This window comes from Mus caroli, unplaced genomic scaffold (assembly GCF_978045245.1).
Source record: "Mus caroli unplaced genomic scaffold, Mus_caroli_1 scaffold_20, whole genome shotgun sequence".
NCBI lineage: Eukaryota > Metazoa > Chordata > Mammalia > Rodentia > Muridae > Mus > Mus caroli.
Window position 1 is genome coordinate 31,695,920 of NW_028227275.1, and position 20,405 is coordinate 31,716,324.

Sequence of the window (20,405 nt, forward strand, 5' to 3'; positions counted from 1 at the left end):
TGTTGATAGCATTATTAATTGTATCTGTTAGTCTCAGTTATTAAGAACCTACTGTATTCCTGACTGTTTAAAGTAAGGAATACCACACAATAAGAAGATCAAATGAAGTCTCTTACCTCCATGGCGAACACATTCTGATAGGAAGAGAACACATGGATTAAGAAGTGACATCCATGCCAGTTTGTGTAGGACGGCAGGGGAAACACAAAGCAAGACAATGACAAGTCTTAACTAAGGCTATTATTGTTATGACAATACTCCATGACCAAAGCAACTTGGGGACAAAAGGGTTGATCTGGCTTACCCTTCCACGTCACTCATCAAAGGAAGTCAAGGCAGGAACTCAAACAGGGCAGGAACCTGGAGGCAGGAGCTGATGCGGAAGCCATGGAGAGCTGCTGCTTACTGGCTTCCTCCTCATGGTTTGCTCAGCCTGCTTTCTTTCTTTTTTTATTTTTATTTTTTATTAATCATTCCATTCATTTACGTCTCAAGTGATACCCCCTTCCCGGTTACCTCTCCACAGTAACCCCCATTCCATCCACTCTCTCCCCCCTCCCATTTGCCTCTATGAGACTGCTCCCCCATCTACCCACCCACTCTTGCCCCACCACTCCAGCATCCCTCTATGCTGAGCCATCAAACCTCCACAGGACCAAGGGCCTCCCCTCTGATTGATGTCAGACAAAGCCATCCTCTGCTACATATGTAACTGGAGTCATGGATCCCTCCCCATACACTCCTTGGTTGGTAGTCTAGTCCCTGGGAATTCTGGGTGTTCCGACCAGTTGACATTGTTCTTTCTATGGGGTTGCAATCCCCCTATGCTCCTCCAGTCCTTCCCCTAGCCACCCCCTGCCACCACCCCCACCAGGGTTCTCTAGCTCAGTCTGATAGTTGTCAGCTTCCTTTCTTAGAACCCATGACCACCAACTCAGGGATGGTACCTCTCATGATAGGCTGGGTCCTCCTTCACCACCAATTAAGAAAATTCCAGCAGGCTTGCCCCCAGCCCAGTCTTACAGAGACATTTTCTCAGTTGAGGATCCCTCCTCTCCAATGACTCTAGCTTGTGTTATGTTGACATAAAACTAGGCAGCCCAGGTATAGAAAGCATTCAGTAAATCACATTGTTTAGCAGACAAAGCTTGAGCATTTAAATCTCCATGAAGGAAAGTGATGAGAATGTTCTTATGTATATTTTATTATATAGTATATAGTATATACTATATGTAGTATATAGTATATACCATATGTCATATATTATATATCAACTGATAGTTGATTTAACAGTATCTATGGATGCCACTAGAACTCAGGACAAAGCTAGGGAAACAAAAAATTGAATCAGAAGATAGAAAAGAGAAAGAGAAATTATAAGTGGAAGTACTGAGAATATTAATGTATTAAACTTATGCTCCCCTCTGTCTGGCCACCTGAAGTTGATGAAATTGCTTCCAGATAATAAAATTTCATTGGAAATTATAAATGAGGCAGTTGTTAATGCAGAGACTCATAATGGGTCAAAGTACTGAGAACAAGTGACTATCAAGTGCTTAGCCCTAAACAGGACACTGACGTCATCCCCATCAAGACTCATGGAGTATCCATCATGGGAGAAGGGAGTCGGGAACTAGAAAGCTCTAGAGAATGGGAAGAGTGCTCTGAAGTGCTGCCTTCTGGACATGGACCTGCACAAACTTGGACCCTTCAGCATTCTATCATGGACCAGGGAATGAGAGTGCGTTGGTTATGAGGTCTCACCCCTCCCTGAGAGGTGTTGATTTTTTTCTGTGATGTAGTCATTGGCAAGTTGTCCATGCTACAGTTAAGTAACCCAGCAATGACAAGACAATTCAAGACTCTTGATTGAAGTCATGTAGTTGTTCATAGCCTCTTTTAGATCACTGGTCATCTTTACCAGAAACATTTGAAGTTCTTTATCTGGCATTGGCCTATTTCAGGGTCTTTGGGTTCTGTCGTTGAAGAATCAAAACCTTGTGGAAGAGTTAGTTGCTTTGCTTTTTTTGTGTTCTTTGCATTTCTGTGTTACAGTCTGTTGGTTTGAATCCCTCTTCTTATTTGGTGGTCAATATTCTCATTGAACAATCTATTCTTGAAGACTGAATCTCCAGCATTACTTGGCAAGAAAAAAAAAAAAACACCAAAACACTAAATTTCTGTATCAGCAAGAGCATCAGACTATACAATCTATTAATATATCACCAATGATTATAAAACTGAAAGTGAAAAATGACTGTAGAATATATTATGGAGTTAAAATCATTTACAGTGAAAATATTAAGTGAATGGGATAATGGAAGAAGACACTTTCAGAAAGTCTAGGAACTGATGAATATTTCCAGCAGTGGAGCGGAACATAAAACCAACATAGAAAGAACAGTATCCTTAATATAGATCAGTAAGGAACTCACCGGGGTGGGGTGGGGGGACAAAACAAAACAAAATGAGGGAATTCCCATTCCCAGTAACTCCCCAAAACTCGAAGGGAAACACTCCTACAGTGAAAACTTTAAGACACTGAATAAATTGGAAAGATAATAGGACACAGGATGGTTTCCCATGCTCAAAAACAGACAAGTGTTAATATGGCAAGATTGACCGCTATCAGCAAAAGATGGCTGCAGATTCAGTACAATAGGCAGCAAAATTCCAGTGCCGTTCTCGACCGCACCAGAAAAGATAACCCTAAACTTCACCTGGAAGCACAAGAGACCCTGAACAGCTAAAGAGATGCTCATCTGGAAGAGCAGTGCTGGAAGAGTTTCAGTAGCCAAGAGCAGTTACAGCAGAGTCCTAGATGCAGAAGCAGTGGGTACTGGCACAAGGACAGATCTGTGGACCAATGCAACAGTGTAGCAGACCCCAAATAAGGCTACACATTTACAGCCTGGTTTTTAAGAAAGGTAGGAGAAAAGATAGCTTTTTGAACAACGGTGTTGAGAAAACTGGATTTTTCACATAAAGGGTGAAGCTAGAGTTTATTTTCCATGGTGTGTGTGTATGTGTGTGTGTGTGTGTGTGTTTTAATTTGAAATTTCTCAAAGACCTTAAAACTTGAAACTGTAAAACTTCAAGAGGATAATTTAGGGCAAACACTTCAAGGTGCAGCATAGCCAGAGGCTTTCTGAAAAGAACTCCAATAGCGCAGGAAATGACCACAACAATTGAAAAGATCACATGACAGTAAAAGGCTCCATATAGCAAAAACAAACAAACAAACACCACAAAAAACAAAAACAAGATAAAAACAAAAAAAAACAAAAACAAAAGAACAACTGAAAAAAACCAGCTTCCACTGGGTATCCTACAGAATGAGGGAAATGATATACTAATTACACATTAGACAGGGTAATAATATCCACCCATATGAAGAACTGAAAAATTTTAAATACCAGGAAAGCTAATCGTCTGATCATTTAATGGGTTAATAAACTGAACTCTCAAAAGGAGAAATGCAAATGGCTAAAAAAAAAAAAAAAAAACCAATACTTGAACATTCTCACTCACCAGAGAAATACAATTTATAAAGGAGTTGAGAGTCCATATCACTCTAGTTAGAATAGCTGTTATCAATAAACAAAGCACGGGACCGCAACTGCTGGCAACGCTGTGAGGAAACAGGAATGTGTGTTCCCTGCCGATGAGAATACAGATACATGCTGCCCTTATGGCCGCTCCTGAAGAATCTAAAGAGAAGGAGCACTGCAGAGCTTGGGAACTATAGGGGCTCCAAGTCAACCCATCCCAGAGACACTCACACTTTTGTATTGCTGCACTGTTCACGGTAGCTAGGAAGTGGGGCCAGCGGAGATGTCCTTCACCAATGGTTGGGTGCTGATAAGGCGCCGAGCTCCAGGGTTAAGAGCACTTGTTGCTCCTTCAGAGAACCTGAGTTTGGTTCCCAGCACCCATGTCAGGTAACCATTTGATCTGACAGGACACCCTCTTATGACTTCAATGGGCACTACACATACCCATACATATATTTAAATATAAAAGCCAATTAAAAAAAAAAGAAATGTGGTACATATGCACAATGAAATTTGAATACATTTATGAAGAAAAAAAAAAACACAAAATTATGACCTTTGTAGGAAAATGGATACAAGTGTATATTATGTTAAATAAAGTACATTTGACTCAGAAAGACAAATATTTTATGACAATGTTCTGGAGTAAAGTTAATAGTATGGGATTCTAGTAAATGCATCTGAAATTAATTTTATATTAGAACTTATTCACTCAAAATTAGGCATGTAAATAATATTTTTTTCAGTTAAATAAATCCATTCAGCCATTGTCCTGCTAATAATAGTGTGTAGCAGTTAAGAATGCATTCCCAGGCAGTGGGATGCTCTCGCGGGTTAAGGCACTTGCTGCCAAGCCCGACAATGTGACAACGATCTTGGGGTCCATATGGTGCATGGAGAGAACTGGATCCAACTTATACACACACACCAGCAGTAAATAAACAAAATAAAATAGTGTTAATGGTAATAATAATAATAATAATAATGGTAATGATAAGTTATTATAAAAAATAATATGTTCATATACATAAACTAAGGCAAACTTTACCGGGAACCGGATACTAAATGATGCTTTTATGTATATGTAGAATCTAGACTTAAAACTATGTATTTGTGTGTTTATATATGTGTATGCTTAAATGTTTGTGTTTGTAGGTCATGAAACTACAAAAGGGATTCCGGGAGGGATGAGTGCTTAAATAAGGTAGGAGGCAATCAATTAATAGAGGACATGTAACAAAAAAAGCAAAAAGGGAGATTACTAAAGGCAGGAACTGGGAGAGGGCGGTTAAGGGAGGCGAGTAAGAGAGAGTGAAGTACAGTGCTATAGATGTGAGAAGACACCGCGATGGAATGAGTAATTTTTAAAAAGGGTTTATTTATTTTATTTGATATGTATGAGTGTTTGCTTGCATGTGTGTATATGCACCACGAGTATGACTGGTACTGAACTGGAGTTACAGACTACCATGTGCTGCTATGTTGGTACAGGGAAGCGACCCCGGATCCTCGGCATGAGCACTAACTGCCAAGACATCTCTCTAGTTCCAGTACCAATTTTTTAAAGTTAAAAAATATAATCCATGAAGGAGATGAGAAGTTTCTCCGAAGGGAAGAAACGGCTCCTGTAAAACACTAGGCAAAAAGAAGATCACATTTCAGGTGGAGGATGCTGCATCTCAGAGTCCTAGGTTCTCATATTTCATGAGGCAGTTTCTTGGAGCGGACGACAAGGAAAATGAATGAATAAAGTCAGGGAAAGAAGACATTTTAAAACTTGCATTTCTGAGGCCAAAGGAGCCTGTTAATTTCAACTTTCTGCAAGCCGGAAGTCCATGTAAGCCTGGAACACCCCATACCTAACTGAAGTGTTCTGGAGAAGATTGCCTGCGAGGGAGGGCAGCCCGAGGGCGGTGCGGAGAGGGGCGTGGCTGGGGCGTGGTGGGTGGCGAAGGCGGGGCGGGGGCGGGGCGACGGCCGTTGCAGCGCGCCCGGCCCTGTGGCGGAGCCCAGGGATGAAGCAGCTGTGCTGTTCTTGTCTGTTGTGGCTTGGACTCCTACTGACTCCTTTCTCCCGGGAAGAAGAAGAGGAATCCAGACCCAGGAAGCTGTGCGGCAGGCACCTGCTGATAGAAGTTATAAAACTCTGTGGCCAAAGTGACTGGAGCCGGTTTGAGATGGAGGAGCAAACTCCTATGACACAGTTCTTTCCCCACTACTCACGCAAGGGCAAAGCCTTCAACCCTCACCCTTCTTCCTCCGCCTGGAGAAGATTCACAAACCCAGGTAAAACTCTGAAGGGAAGGCTTTGGTAGCTTATCAGTGTGCAAACTCCTCTTTTCTCATCCTTGGCTTTGCTCTGCCAGTGAATTTCTGTAGGAAATAGAATTTGTACCTTGTGTACGTGTGAATACAGTTTTAAAAACCATACAAACTAATATGAAGTTCACTTTAAACGTAGAAGAAATAATTTGTTCAGCGTAGGCTTTATTAAAAAGATGGCCTTTGGCAAACGAGGTTACTATGGTTTCATGTATACCCCAAATTCCGTGTGTTATAAGCTTAATCTCCAGGGCAGCGTTAGGAAGTGAAGTGAGGAAATTAAACGTTCTTGAGATGGAGTAAGGCCATTATCACAGAAGTGGATTGTCCTGAGTGAATCTGTTGCAGGATCACTTCATCCTCGTTTTCCGCCACCTCCGCAATGGGATGATGCTACAGGAAAAGTCCTTGGACCCTGGAGCATCTTCAAATCATGAGTCAAATAAATTCTTGCTCATTTGAAATTAACCACTGTCAGGCATTGTCAGAAGATGGATATAGGTGATGAGGAACTAGTCACATAGATAGGATGTGATGGGATGAGGGCGTTTATTTAGAGGAAAAGTTTATTTAGGGGAAAGACACTGCTGTCTGAATTATACGGGGAAGAGCAAGGAGATCAGGATGTGTTGAACAGGAGGGGAAAGAAGCAACAGCGTAGGGCAGTAAGGTTCGTCCAGAAGGGCTGAGAGAGGGAGAGCAAAGCCAATGGAGCAATTCATGTGAAGTGAAAACTTAATAATGGGCACAGGGAAGGACAAGGGCGGATGAGAGGAATCTCGGCATGGATAGCTCATCGATGCAGATAGGTAGATTGTAGTATGGGGACAGATGAAGCTTCTCTGTGGTTTGCAGCAGCACTGAAGGTGAACTAGCGAGCTGAATTGCATAGAGATCTTGTGGTCTTGACCTACCCTTGCCATTCTGATATTAGCCTTTCTCCTATGTTGTAAAATGTGTTTGTAGATTTGCTTAACTAATTTTATAGTTTTTTTCCAAAGCAGTGTTTGTAAGTGAAACGTCTTCTCAGAACTTTTAAAAAAAAAAATCAATGTTCTTACTTGATTTGGAAATAAGGAATTAATGAGAGTCATAAAATGAAGTAGAACTGCTTGTAAACTACTTTCCTTTGCAACTAGGTGGAATTCACCCCTAAAATCATCTATGTGTGACTAGTTTTGCTTTTGATCTCTTTGTCATCAATGTGCATAGCTTTCATATGTCTGTGTCTGTCAAGATTTTCATAGGAATTCATTTCTGTTTGATTTCAAATGTTACAGAATTAATAACCATTTATTACCTAGACTATTTCCTCTTTTCTTACTGCATTTTGCTCCCTTTAATCTTTGCTTTTTTTGTTTAGTTATAATTCTGTCTTACTCACTGTAATAGCAGAAAAGGACAGTAAGCTGCACCCTCCAGCTTCAGGGGACAGAGCGTGCCTGGCAAAACCTCACACTGAAAGTGGGGGGTGGGAAGAAAGATCCAGGGATGGATTCAGAAAGGCCAAGAATCCACACAGACTCTGACCTCTATTTCCCTTCTTTCCCTTTTCTTCCTCCTCCTTGTCCCTCTCCTTCTTTTTGCCCATTTGTATTTGTATTCCTTTATTCTGTGACAAGCCTCATGCAATCTTTTCAGTCTTGAAACTCACTAACTCTTTCTCCTCTTCCTCCTCTTCCTCCTGTTCCTCCTCCTCCTCCTCTTCCTCCTCCCTTCCTTCCTCCACCTTCTCTCTCTCTTTCTCCTCCACCGCCTCATCTTCCTCCTCTGTCTCTGCTTTCTCCTCCTCTTCCTCCTCCGCCTCTTCCTCTTCCTCCTCCCCTCCTTCCTCCACCTTCTCTCTCTCTTTCTCCTCCTCCGCCTTGTCTTCCTCCTCTGTCTCTGCTTTCTCCTCCTCCTTTTCCTCCTCCTCTTCCTCCTCCTCCTCCTCCTCTTCTAATTTCAAACTGCAGAAATGTGACTGAGCCAATTAGTTTCCCCACACACCATGGATTATCCTCCCCCATAAAGATTTCCTTCTTTGAGCTTACAGTGGGGTTACAGGATGCAGAGTGCAGCTCACAGAGCTGAATCTCTGGTTAAAGACTTGGGGGGAAAAATTCTCCTCCTAGGCAGTACTAAATGTGACCACAGTAGACATCCACAATGTCTCTGGATAATTACATCCAGGAGTTATTTCAGTTTCTATCATCCAGTGTCCAATAATGCTGAGTTAAGACAATGTAACAATAAATCTGCACTTGGAGCACAAGGCCACTGCATACTTCTTTACATTTCATTAAAGAACAAAGTGCTTCTATTAACCACTTAGTTATCACATACACATAGAAGACAGAGTGATTGGAAATAATCAAAGGCAAACACTGTAAACAAACAAACTGAACACGGGGTTTAATGGTTATTTCAACAATGGTGACATATGAAGGTCATGAGAAGATGTTCAGAATCACCACAGGACCCAGCGATTCCGCTCCTAGGCTTATACCCAAAGGACTGAAAACACCAACACATAAAAATGTGGGTGTGAATAGCCAGGGCAAGTGCCATTCATAATAGCCAAGAGGTGAAGACTACCAAGGTGATGGGTGAGTGAGGTGCATTGTGGGAAAGCCACACCCTGGGAAGTTATTTAGCCATGAAAGGAATAAAGGGGGGGGGGACATATATAATTACACATGGTTACTCATGGAAAATACTATGTTAAAGGAAAGACAGACAAAAATGAGCACATACCAAATGCTACCACGTGTGTGAGATGTACAGAATAGACAGAGCCATGGGAGAGAGCATGGCTGATGGTTGCCTGGTGCTAGAGGGAGAGATGGTGGGCGAGACTGTTAGCAGTGGCTGCTGGCTTTCTGTCTGTTTGTTTGTTTGTTTGTTTGTTCTGTTCACTTTTGTTTTGAGAGGTGAGAGAAACTTTCTGGAATTAGAAAGTGGCTGGCGCAAAGCCTTGAAGACCCAGCAGGAGTCACTGATTTCAGTGTGTTGTAAAATGCTGAATTCGACAGCACGTGAGCGGTATTGAGATAAAAAATGTTATTACAAAATATTCAAAGGTTGCTAAGCCTTCTCATAGGAAAACATTGTAACTATTTTACTTAAAAGCACATTGCCTCTGAATGGCTGTACTTTTCAACTTTTATTTAAAATGTTTTTTAAAATAATTATCTGATTTTAGTATTGCAATACTAAATTCATGTCTAATAGGAGATTTGGATAAATAGGACTTTCTTCTCCCATTGTCTCTCAACAGTCCCTGCAGGCGTCTCTCAGAAGAAAGGAACACACACTTGGGAGCCTCCATCACTGCCTGACTATCAGTTTGAAAAGGCGGAGTTGCTCCCTAAGGCAAGAGTGTTTGCATACCACAGTGGCAAGCCCTATGCTAAGAGCGTACAACTTCAGAAGAAAAGCACGAACAAAATGAATACCTTCAGAAGTTTATTTTGGGGGAATCATTCCCAAAGGAAACGCAGAGGTTTTGCAGATAAGTGCTGTGTGATAGGATGTACCAAAGAAGAGATGGCCGTCGCGTGCCTCCCCTTTGTTGATTTTTAAACCTTAACAATTAATCAAACATCACTGGTGATAGAGATGTACAAACTGTCGTAGAAACTATGCTCGCTTAATAAAAGCTTACTAAATCTAATCTGTTCTTGCAGTGCTGCTTGTAGGTGCAGGACTGAATCACACTAGAGAATATTTGCAAGTAGTTTGTAGTGTTGTGTGCTAGTAACGAGAATCTTAGTATTTAGTGACTCCTATTTTGTCGAATATTTTTTTAAAGAATATGTATAAGTGCCATAATCCACGTAGGTATTTGAAAACTATCTATTTGGGTTTTGTCATGATTGAAAGCTCTTAAGCTGGGTTTAGATGGAATATGGCATGTTATCATTCTATCTAGATGATAAAAAGAAGACTCATGTCCATAACTACTGGGCTCCTCTTAGTCATCCAACTCATTTGTCTCAGCAACTTAAAGCGAATAACTATGCGCCTCGCACAAGCTATTTCACTGTAATAGTAGACAGACACATCGTTTCCAGGGCCTTGAGTTTTACTCAGGTACCATTTCCCTGCCGAGTCATCTCACCAGCCCTGGGTGACATCATTTTAATGCTATAAAGTTGAGCAAAACCTTGGAGGTTCCAAAGTAGAATTCTCACTCACGAAATGATGGGTAAGCATGGATGGAAAGATTTCTCTCGTCTTCTTCGCAGGTACGCCCTATAACACCCTGCTCAGTGGGACTTGTTTCGGTTCCTCTTCAGCTGCACGATGTCTTAAGACAGAACTTCATTTCCACTCAAATCTACGTTTCTGGTGCGTTTGTAAAATGTTTTGCTCTTCAACTGCTTTCAAAATATACCCTGCACATTTCCCTTTGTAAAGAGAGAGAAGAACCATTTTTGGAAACAAATTTATGTTGTGTCATGGTTGAATAGGTCCACAAAGCTTTCAATGAAAATGTACCTTTAATACGGACAGAAGTTCCAGATCAGTTAAAGAAATGCAACTCTAACATCAGATCTAGGCATTACAGTAAGGAGGGACAAAGAACAGTCCCTAACCCCAGCAAAGCTTTGAGCAAAAGAGTAAAAAAAAAAAAAAAAAAGTCTCACCAAAGTGCAGAAGGACACAATCTGCCGCTGGCTAAAAGTTAGGGAAGGAATGCCTTTGGTCAACACAGCAAGCAGATCCTGGAGAACGGCCCCTGCTCTTCCTATCCTATTCAGTGGTGCTGAGTGAAGAATCATTTTTTTTTCTTTTTAATACAATTCTGTTTCTTTTTTTTTTTCTTCCAATTTATTTTTTTTAATTAGGTATTTTCTTCATTTACATTTCAAATGCTATCCCCAAAGTCCCCCAGACCCCTCTCCCACTCCCCTACCCACCCACTCCCACTTCTTGGTCCTGGCATTCCCCTGGTTCTTTTTTTTTTTTTTTTAATATTTTTATTACATATTTTCCTCAATTACGTTTCCAATGCTATCCCAAAAGTCCCCCATAGCGCCCCCCCACTTCCCTATCCACCCATTCCCATTCTTTTGGCCCTGGCATTCCCCTATATTGGGGCATATAAAGTTTGCAAGTCCAATGGGCCTCTCTTTCCATTGATGGCTGACTAGGCCATCTTTCGATACATATGCAGCTAGAGACAAGAGCTCCGGGGTTCTAGTTAGTACATCATGTTGTTCCAACAATAGGGTTGCAGATCCCTTTAGCTCCTTGGGTACTTACTCTAGCTTCTCCATTGGGAGCCCTGTGATACATCCAATAGCTGACTGTGAACATCCACTCCTGTGTTTGCTAGGCCCCAGCATCGTCTCACAAGAGACAGCTATATTTGGGTCCTTTCAGCAAAATCTTGCTAGTGTATGCAATGGTGTCAGCGTTTAGAAGTTGATTATGGGATGGATCCCTGGATACGGCAGTCTCTAAATGGTCCATCCTTTCATCACCGCTACGAACTTTGTCTCTGTAACTCCTTCCCTGGGTGTTTTGTTCCCAATTCTGAGAAGGTGCACAGTGTCCACACTTTGGTCTTCATTCTTCTTGAGTTTCATGCGTTTAGCAAATTGTATCTTAAATCTTGGGTATCCTAAGTTTTGGGCTAATATCCACTTATCAGTGAATACATATTGTGTGAGTTCTTTTGTGATTGTGTTACTTCACTCAAGATGATGCCCTCCAGGTCCATCCATTTGGCTAGGAATTTCATAAATTCATTATTTTTAATAGCTGAGTAGTACTCCATTGTGTAAATGTACCATAATTTCTGTATCCATTCCTCTGTTGAGGGACATCTGGGTTCTTTCCAGCTTCTGGCTATTATAAATAGGGATGCTATGAACATAGTGGAACATGTGTCCTTTTTACCGGTTGGGACATCTTCTGGATATATGCCCAGGAGAGGTATTGCTGGATCCTCCGGTAGTACTATGTCCAATTTTCTGAGGAACCGCCAGACTGATTTCCAGAGTGGTTGTACAAGCTTGCAGTCCCACCAACAATGGAGGAGTGTTCCTCTTTCTCCACATCCTCGCCAGCAACTGCTGTCACCTGAATTTTTGATCTTAGCCATTCTGACTGGTGTGAGGTGGAATCTCAGGGTTGTTTTGATTTGCATTTCCCTGATGATTAAGGATGTTGAACATTTTTTCAGGTGTTTCTCTGCCATTGGGTATTCCTCAGGCGAGAATTCTTTGTTCAGTTCTGAGCCCCATTTTTTAATGGGGTTATTTGACTTTCTGGAGTCCACCTTCTTGAGTTCTTTATATATGTTGGATATTAGTCCCTTATCTGATTTAGGATAGGTGAAGATCCTTTCCCAATCTGTTGGTGGTTTTTTTGTCTTATTGATGGTGTCTTTAGCCTTGCAGAAGCTTTGTAGTTTCATGAGGTCCCACTTGTCAATTCTCGATCTTACAGCACAAGCCATTACTGTTCTATTCAGGAATTTTTCCCCTGTGCCCATATCTTCAAGGCTTTTCCCCACTTTCTCCTCTATAAGTTTCAGTGTCTCTGGTTTTATGTGAAGTTCCTTGATCCACTTAGACTTGACCTTAGTACAAGGAGATAGGAATGGATCGATTCGCATTCTTCTACATGTTAACAACCAGTTGTGCCAGCACCATTTGTTGAAAATGCTGTCTTTCTTCCACTGGATGTTTTTAGCTCCCTTGTCGAAGATCAAGTGACCGTAGGTGTGTGGGTTCATTTCTGGGTCTTCAATTCTATTCCATTGGTCTATTTGTCTGTCACTATACCAGTACCATGCAGTTTTTATCACAATTGCTCTGTAGTAGAGCTTTAGGTCCGGCATGGTGATTCCACCAGAGGTTCTTTTATCCTTGAGAAGAGTTTTTGCTATCCTAGGTTTTTTGTTATTCCAGATGAATTTGCAGATTGCACTTTCTAATTCGTTGAAGAATTGATTTGGAATTTTGATGGGGATTGCATTGAATCTGTAGATTGCTTTTGGCAAGATAGCCATTTTTACAATGTTGATCCTGCCAATCCATGAGCATGGGAGATCTTTCCATCTTCTGAGATCTTCTATAATTTCTTTCTTCAGAGACTTGAAGTTTTTATTATACAGATCTTTCACTTCCTTAGTTAGAGTCACGCCAAGATATTTTATATTATTTGTGACTATTGAGAAGGGTGTTGTTTCCCTAATTTCTTTCTCAGCCTGTTTATTCTTTGTGTAGAGAAAGGCCATTGATTTGTTTGAGTTAATTTTATATCCAGCTACTTCACCTAAGCTGTTTATCAGGCTTAGGAGTTCTCTGGTGGAATTTTTAGGGTCACTTATATATACTATCATATCATCTGCAAAAAGTGATATTTTGACTTCATCTTTTCCAATTTGTATCCCTTTGATCTCCTTTTGTTGTCGAATTGCTCTGGCTAGGACTTCAAGTACAATGTTGAATAGGTATGGAGAAAGTGGACAGCCTTGTCTAGTCCCTGATTTTAGAGGGATTGCTTCAAGCTTCTCACCATTTACTTTGATGTTGGCTACTGGTTTGCTGTAGATTGCTTTTATCATGTTTAGGTATGGGCCTTGAATTCCTGATCTTTCCAAGACTTTTATCATGAATGGGTGTTGGATCTTGTCAAATGCTTTTTCCGCATCTAACGAGATGACCATGTGGTTTTTGTCTTTGAGTTTGTTTATATACTGGATTACGTTGATGGATTTCTGTATATTGAACCATCCCTGCATCCCTGGGATGAAACCTACTTGGTCAGGATGGATGATTGTTTTGATGTGTTCTTGGATTCGGTTAGCAAGAATTTTATTGAGGATTTTTGCATCAATATTCATAAGGGATATTGGTCTGAAGTTTTCTATCTTTGTTGGGTCTTTTTGTGGTTTAGGTATCAGAGTAATTGTGGCTTCATAGAATGAGTTGGGTAGAGTACCTTCTGTTTCTATTTTGTGGAATAGTTTGTGAAGAACTGGGATTAGATCTTCTTTGAAGGTCTGATAGAACTCTGCACTAAACCCATCTGGTCCTGGGCTTTTTTTGGTTGGGAGACTATTAATGACTGCTTCTATTTCTTTGGGGGATATAGGGCTGTTTAGATCATTAACCTGATCTTGATTCAACTTTGGTACCTGGTATCTGTCTAGGAACTTCTCCATTTCATCCAGGTTCTCCAGTTTTGTTGAGTATAGCCTTTGGTAGAAGGATCTGATGGTGTTTTGGATGTCTTCAGGATCTGTTGTTATGTCTCCTTTTTCATTTCTGATTTTGTTAATTAGGATGCTTTCCCTGTGCCCTCTAGTGAGTCTGGCTAAGGGTTTATCTATCTTGTTGATTTTCTCAAAGAACCAGCTCCTTGATTGGTTGATTCTTTGAATAGTTTTTCTTGTTTCCACTTGGTTGATTTCACCCCTGAGTTTGATTATTTCCTGCCGTCTACTCCTCTTGGGTGAATTTGCTTCCTTTTGTTCTAGTGCTTTTAGGTGTGTTGTCAAGCTGCTAATGTGTGCTCTTTCTAGTTTCCTTTTGGAGGCACTCAGAGCTATGAGTTTTCCTCTTAGAAATGCTTTCATTGCGTCCCATAAGTTTGGGTATGTTGTGGCTTCATTTTCATTGAACTCTAAAAAGTCCTTAATTTCTTTCTTTATTCCTTCCTTGGCCAAGGTATCATTGAGAAGAGTGTTGTTCAGTTTCCACATGAAGGTTGGCTTTCTATTATTTATTTTGTTATTGAAGATCAGCCTTAGTCCATGGTGATCTGATAGGATGCATGGGACAATTTCAATGTTTTTGTATCTGTTGAGTCCTGTTTTGTGCCCAATTACGTGGTCAATTTTGGAGAAGGTACCATGAGGTGCTGAGAAGAAGGTGTATCCTTTTGTTTTAGGGTAAAATGTTCTGTAGATATCTGCCAGATCCATTTGATCCATAACTTCTGTTAGTTTCACTGTGTCCCTGTTTAGTTTCTGTTTCCATGATCTGTCCATTGGTGAAAGTGGTGTGTTGAAGTCTCCCACTATTATTGTATGAGGTGCAATGTGTGCTTTGAGATTTACTAAAGTTTCTTTAATGAATGAGGCTGCCTTTGTATTTGGAGCATAGATATTCAGGATTGATAGTTCCTCTTGGAGGATTTTACCTTTGATGAGTATGAAGTGCCCCTCCCTGTCTTTTTTGATGACTTTGGGTTGGAAGTCAATCTTATCTGATATTAGAATGGCTACTCCAGCTTGTTTCTTCAGACCATTTGCTTGGAAAATTGTTTTCCAGCCTTTCATTCTGAGGTAGTGTCTATCTTTTTCTCTGAGATGAGTTTCTTGTAAGCAGCAAAATGTTGGGTCTTGTTTGTGTAGCCAGTTTGTTAGTCTATGTCTTTTTATCGGGGAGTTGAGTCCATTGATATTAAGAGATATTAAGGAAAAGTAATTGTTGTTTCCTGTTATTTTTGTTGTTAAAGTTGGCATTCTGTTCTTGTGGCTGTCTTCTTTTAGGTTTGTTGAGGGATTACCTTCTTGTTGTTTCTAGGGCGTGGTTTCTGTCCTTGTATTGGTTTTTTTCTGTTATTATCCTTTGAAGGGCTGGATTCGTGGAGAGATAATGTGTGAATTTGGCTTTGTCGTGGAATACTTTGGTTTCTCCATCTATGTTAATTGAGAGTTTGGCTGGGTATAGTAGCTTGGGCTGGAATTTGTGTTCTTTTAGTGTCTGTATAACATCTGTCCAGGATCTTCTAGCTTTCATAGTCTCTGGTGAAAAATCTGGTGTAATTCTGATAGGCTTGCCTTTATATGTTACTTGGCCTTTTTCTCTTACTGCTTTTAGTATTCTATCTTTATTTAGTGCATTTGTTGTTCTGATTATTATGTGTCGGGAGGTATTTCTTTTCTGGTCCAGCCTATTTGGAGTTCTGTAGGCTTCTTGTATGTTCATGGGCATCTCTTTCTTTAGATTTGGGAAGTTTTCTTCTATAATTTTGTTGAAGATGTTTGCTGGTCCTTTGAGTTGAAAATCTTCATTCTCATCCACTCCTATTATCCGTAGGTTTGGTCTTCTCATTGTGTCCTGTATTTCCTGGATGTTTTGAGTTAGGATCTTTTTGCATTTTCCATTTTCCTTGATTGTTGTGCCCATGTTCTCTATGGAATCTTCTGCACCTGAGATTCTCTCTTCCATCTCTTGTATTCTGTTGCTGATGCTTGCATCTATGGTTCCAGATTTCTTTCCTAGGGTTTCTATCTCCAGTGTTGCCTCATTTTGGGTTTTCTTTATTGTGTCTACTTCCCTTTTTAGGTCTAGTATGGTTTTGTTCATTTCCATCATCTGATTGGATGTGTTTTCCTGTTTCTCTTTAAGGACTTCTACCAGTTTGGTTGTGTTTTCCTGTTTTTCTTTAAGGACTTGTAACTCTTTAGCCATGTTCTCCTGTAGTTCTTTAAAGTCCTTCTTGATGTCCTCTACCATCATCATGAGATATGCTTTTAAATCCAGGTCTAGTTTTTCAGGTGTGTTGGGGTGCCCTGGACTGGGCGAAGTGGGAGTGCTGGGTCCTGATGATGGTGAGTGGTCTTGGTTTCTGTTAGTAAGATTCTTACCTTTACCTCTCGCCATCTGGTAATCTCTGGAGTTGTTATAGTTGTCTCTGTTCAGAGGTTGTTCTTCTGGGGATTCTGAGTATCCTCTGTCAGCAGACCTGTACAGACTAAGTTCGGCGGAGTCCCGGAGCCAAGATGGCGCTCCCTGCAGGGCAGGTCACTGTTCTCCGGCTGGGAGGGTGTCGGATGTCTGCGGCCCCAAAAAGGTGCTGCCTCAGCAGCTCTGTGGCTCCCGCCTGTCCCAGAAGCCGTCTGCCCCCGTGGTCCCCACTCTGACCTGTAGAGACTAAGCTCGGCGGAGTCCCGGAGCCAAGATGGCGCTCCCTGCAGGGCAGGTCACTGTCCTCCGACTGGGAGGGTGCCGGATGTCTGCGGCCCCAAAAGGGTGCTGCCTCAGCGGCTCTGTGGCTCCTGCCTGTCCCAGAAGCTGTCTGCCTCTGTGGTCCTCACTCTAACCTGTAGACTAAGTTCGGCTGAGTCCCGGAGCCAAGATGGCACTCTCTGCAGGGCAGGTCTCTGTCCTCCGGCTGGGAGGGTGCCGGAAGTCTGCGGCCCCAAAAGGGTGCTGCCTCAGCGGCTCTGTGGCTCCTGCCTGTCCCAGAAGCCGTCTGCCCCCGTGGTCCCCACTCTGACCTGTAGAGACTAAGCTCGGCGGAGTCCCGGAGCCAAGATGGCGCTCCCTGCAGGGCAGGTCACTGTCCTCCGACTGGGAGGGTGCCGGATGTCTGCGGCCCCAAAAGGGTGCTGCCTCAGCGGCTCTGTGGCTCCTGCCTGTCCCAGAAGCTGTCTGCCTCTGTGGTCCTCACTCTAACCTGTAGACTAAGTTCCGAAGAATCATTTTTAAAGAGATCTTTTCGTCAAGTCTTTAGCCGGAGGAAGCTGAAGTCCCTGCAGTAATCAAAAAAAAGTAATTTTTATTTTTAAAATTAGCATTCAATTATATGGTTGTGGTTCTATAGAGGAACCAAACCAATAGAATGACTTTATGTTGAAAAGGTATTTATTGGATTGGCTTACAGAGTTCCATCAGGGTGGTCCAACAATGGCGGTCTTTACATTGGAGAGCTGAGACCACAATGCCAGATGCCTCAGCAGCCCAGTCTGGCACTGAAGGCTTAGAGGATTCCTAGAGAGGCACTGGTCTTCATTCCAAACTCGTCTATACTGGAAGCTTGAAGAAGTGGGGTTCTGATATCAGGAAAGGAATTTAGCAGCAGCAGCAGCAGCAGCGTAAATGAATGCACAAACAAGGTAGAAGAACTGGTCAGAGAGAAGGTCCTAGATGCCAAGAGGCTCCCAGGACCCCACAGGGATGACATTAGCTGAAATACTCCACAAAGGGGAAGGAGAACCTGTTGAGACCATATCCAGATATTAGACATGGCCCCCTGGTTGAGGGATTGAGCCACCCACCCATCTGCAAAATTTTAACCCAGAATTGCTCCTGTCTGAAGGGACAAAGAGTGGACAGAGACAGAAGGAAAGGCCATCCAGAGACTGCCCCACCTGGGGATCCATCTCACACACAGACACCAAACCCAGGCACTATTGCTGATGCCAAGAAATGCTTGCTAATAAGAACCTGATACAGCTGTCTCCTGAGAGGCTCTGCCAGAGCCTGACCAATACAGATGTGGATGCTCACAGCCGAGTAGCCGACTATTGGACGGAGCACAGGGACGCCAATGGAGGGGTTAGGGGAAGGACTGAAGGAGCTGAAGGGACCTTATCTGGCATCAATGGGAGGGGAGGCCCTTGGTCCTATGAAGGCTTGATGCCCCAGTGTAGAGGAATGCTAGGGCAGTGAGGTGGGTTTGGGTAGATGGGTAGGGGAACACCCTCATAGAAGCAGGGTAAGGGGGGATGGGATAGGAGGTTTGCAGAGAGGAAGCCAGGAAAGGGGATAATATTTGAAATGTAAACAAATAAAATATCCAATTAAAAAAATAAAAATAGATTTTTAAAAAAAGAGTGAACTTTAGTAATCACACAACAGAATTTATACCAGGCAGGTTTTAGACTTCCTTTGTCAAAGCAATTAATCTAAATTCCTTTACCTTAGCCTCAGGCAGACTCTTCGGACAATGGGAAAAAGCAGCCACGTTCTTCACCAAAATATTACCCAAAATATCTCTAGGCTGCAAAAATATCTAAAATTCTACTCCTCTGAAACCTCTTGAGTTAGGTCCCTGCCTTTCAAAACCCACCCAGGAACACTGTCTTCCATGCTTCTGGTAATAGGGCCCATTAAGTCACACCCAAAGCATTCCACCACTTTACAAAGTCCCCAGATCCACATCACTCAAACAAGAACATGGTCAGGCCTATCACAGCCATACCATTGGTTCCTGATACCAACTTCTGACTTAGTTAGGGTTTTACTGATGTGAAGAGACATCATGACTAAGGCAACTCTTATAAGGACAACATTTAATTGGAGCTGGCTTACAGGTTCATTATCATCAAGGTGGGAGCATGGCAGCATCCAGGCAGGTATGGTGCAGGAGGAGCTGAGAGTTCTACATCTTCATCTGAAGGCTGCTAGAAGACTGGTTCCCAAGTGGTTAGGAGAAGGGTCTCATTGCCCACCCCGATAGTGATAGACTTCCTCCAACAATCCACACAGGGTCTCACTATGTAGCCCTGGCTGGCCTGGAACTTACTAAGCAGACCAGGTTGGCCTCAAACTCATTGAGATCGGCCCGTCTCTGACTCTCCAGTGTTGGGATTAAAGGCATGCACCACCACCATGCACTGGTTGATCTTTTTTAGGTTTTTTTTGAGAAACCATGTTGATGTCCACATTGGCCGTGTCCATTTATATGACCACTTACAATGACTAAGGATTCCTCCTTCCCCACGTCCTTGGCAGTGTTCACACACTGGCAGTGTTTTGGTGACATTAGCCATTCTTGACAGGGATAAGACAGTATCTCGGTGTAGTTTTACTCAGCATTTCCCTAATGGCTAACGATGTTGACCACCTTTAAAAACTATTGCCTACTTTGTTTCTTCTCTTGAGACCTGTCTATTCAGGTCATTAGCATATTCATTGATTCAATATATTTTTTTGTGTTGCTTAATCATGACAGTTTGTGTGTCTTGAATATTTTACTATCGGATATACACTTAGCAAAGATTCCCTTCAATTGTGTATGCTGTCTTTTCACTATGCTGCTAGTCTTGTTTGCTATGTAGGGTTTTTTTTGTTTTAATTTCCCAATTCCAGACTCTTGGGGTATTCGCTGTGCTACCATAACTCATTTGCCTAAGCCTGCATTTTGTTGTGTTTTCTCTGGCAGTTGCAGTGACTAAGGTTTTACAGTTAGGTCCTTGTTCCATTTTGATTTGGAATTTGTGCAGAGTGAGAGATATGGCTCATTCTTCTGTGTACCAATGCCAGTTTCCCCAGCACCCATTGTTGAAAGAGGTGTGTTCCCCCTGCTCTGGTGATTTTTCTCCTTTGTTATAAGCAGTGCTTAGAGCTGTGGGGGTTTATTTCTGGGTTCTTTTCTCTGTCCCGTGGTGCACACGTCTGGCTCCGTGTTGGGTCCCTGCTCTCTTTGTCACTATTGCTCTGTAGTATAACTTGAGACTAGGCACCATGCTATCCAACAGTGTTCTCTTAGCTTTGTGTTTCCATATGAATGTCAGGAGTTTTCTTCTAAGCTCTTTGAGTAATGTTTTTGAGATCTTGAAGGTAATTGCATTGAATATGTGATTACTTTTGATACTGTACCCACCTTCACAATATTCTGTCAATCCAGCAGCAGAGAAGACATTTCCACCATCTAGTGTCTTCTTCAATTCCCATTTCTGTGTCTTAAATATTTTATTACAGAGATCTTTAATCCTGTTCATTAGATTTATTCATGGATATCATTATTTTTGTGAAGCTATTATGAATAGATATTTTTCATTTCTTTCTCAGC

The 20,405-nt window shown here is 41.9% G+C and overlaps 1 protein-coding gene across 1 annotated transcript; it reads left to right on the forward strand.

Moving 5' to 3' along the window:
• Positions 1 to 5,513: 5,513 nt before the first annotated feature.
• Positions 5,514 to 9,501, forward strand: Insl6 (insulin like 6). The gene is made up of 2 exons (XM_021152407.2): positions 5,514 to 5,840; positions 9,136 to 9,501. Exons 1-2 carry the CDS (start codon positions 5,570 to 5,572, stop codon positions 9,438 to 9,440), a joined length of 576 nt encoding a protein of 191 aa, XP_021008066.1. The 5' UTR covers positions 5,514 to 5,569; the 3' UTR covers positions 9,441 to 9,501.
• The last annotated feature ends 10,904 nt before the right edge of the window (positions 9,502 to 20,405 follow it).

Bases quoted from the DNA above. Each gene is read 5' to 3' on its own strand.
- Insl6 (XM_021152407.2), top strand. From the start codon at position 5,570: ATGAAGCAGCTGTGCTGTTCTTGTCTGTTGTGGCTTGGACTCCTACTG. The intron at 5,841-9,135 runs GTAAAACTCTGA...GTCTCTCAACAG, and splicing joins GAGAAGATTCACAAACCCAG to TCCCTGCAGGCGTCTCTCAG.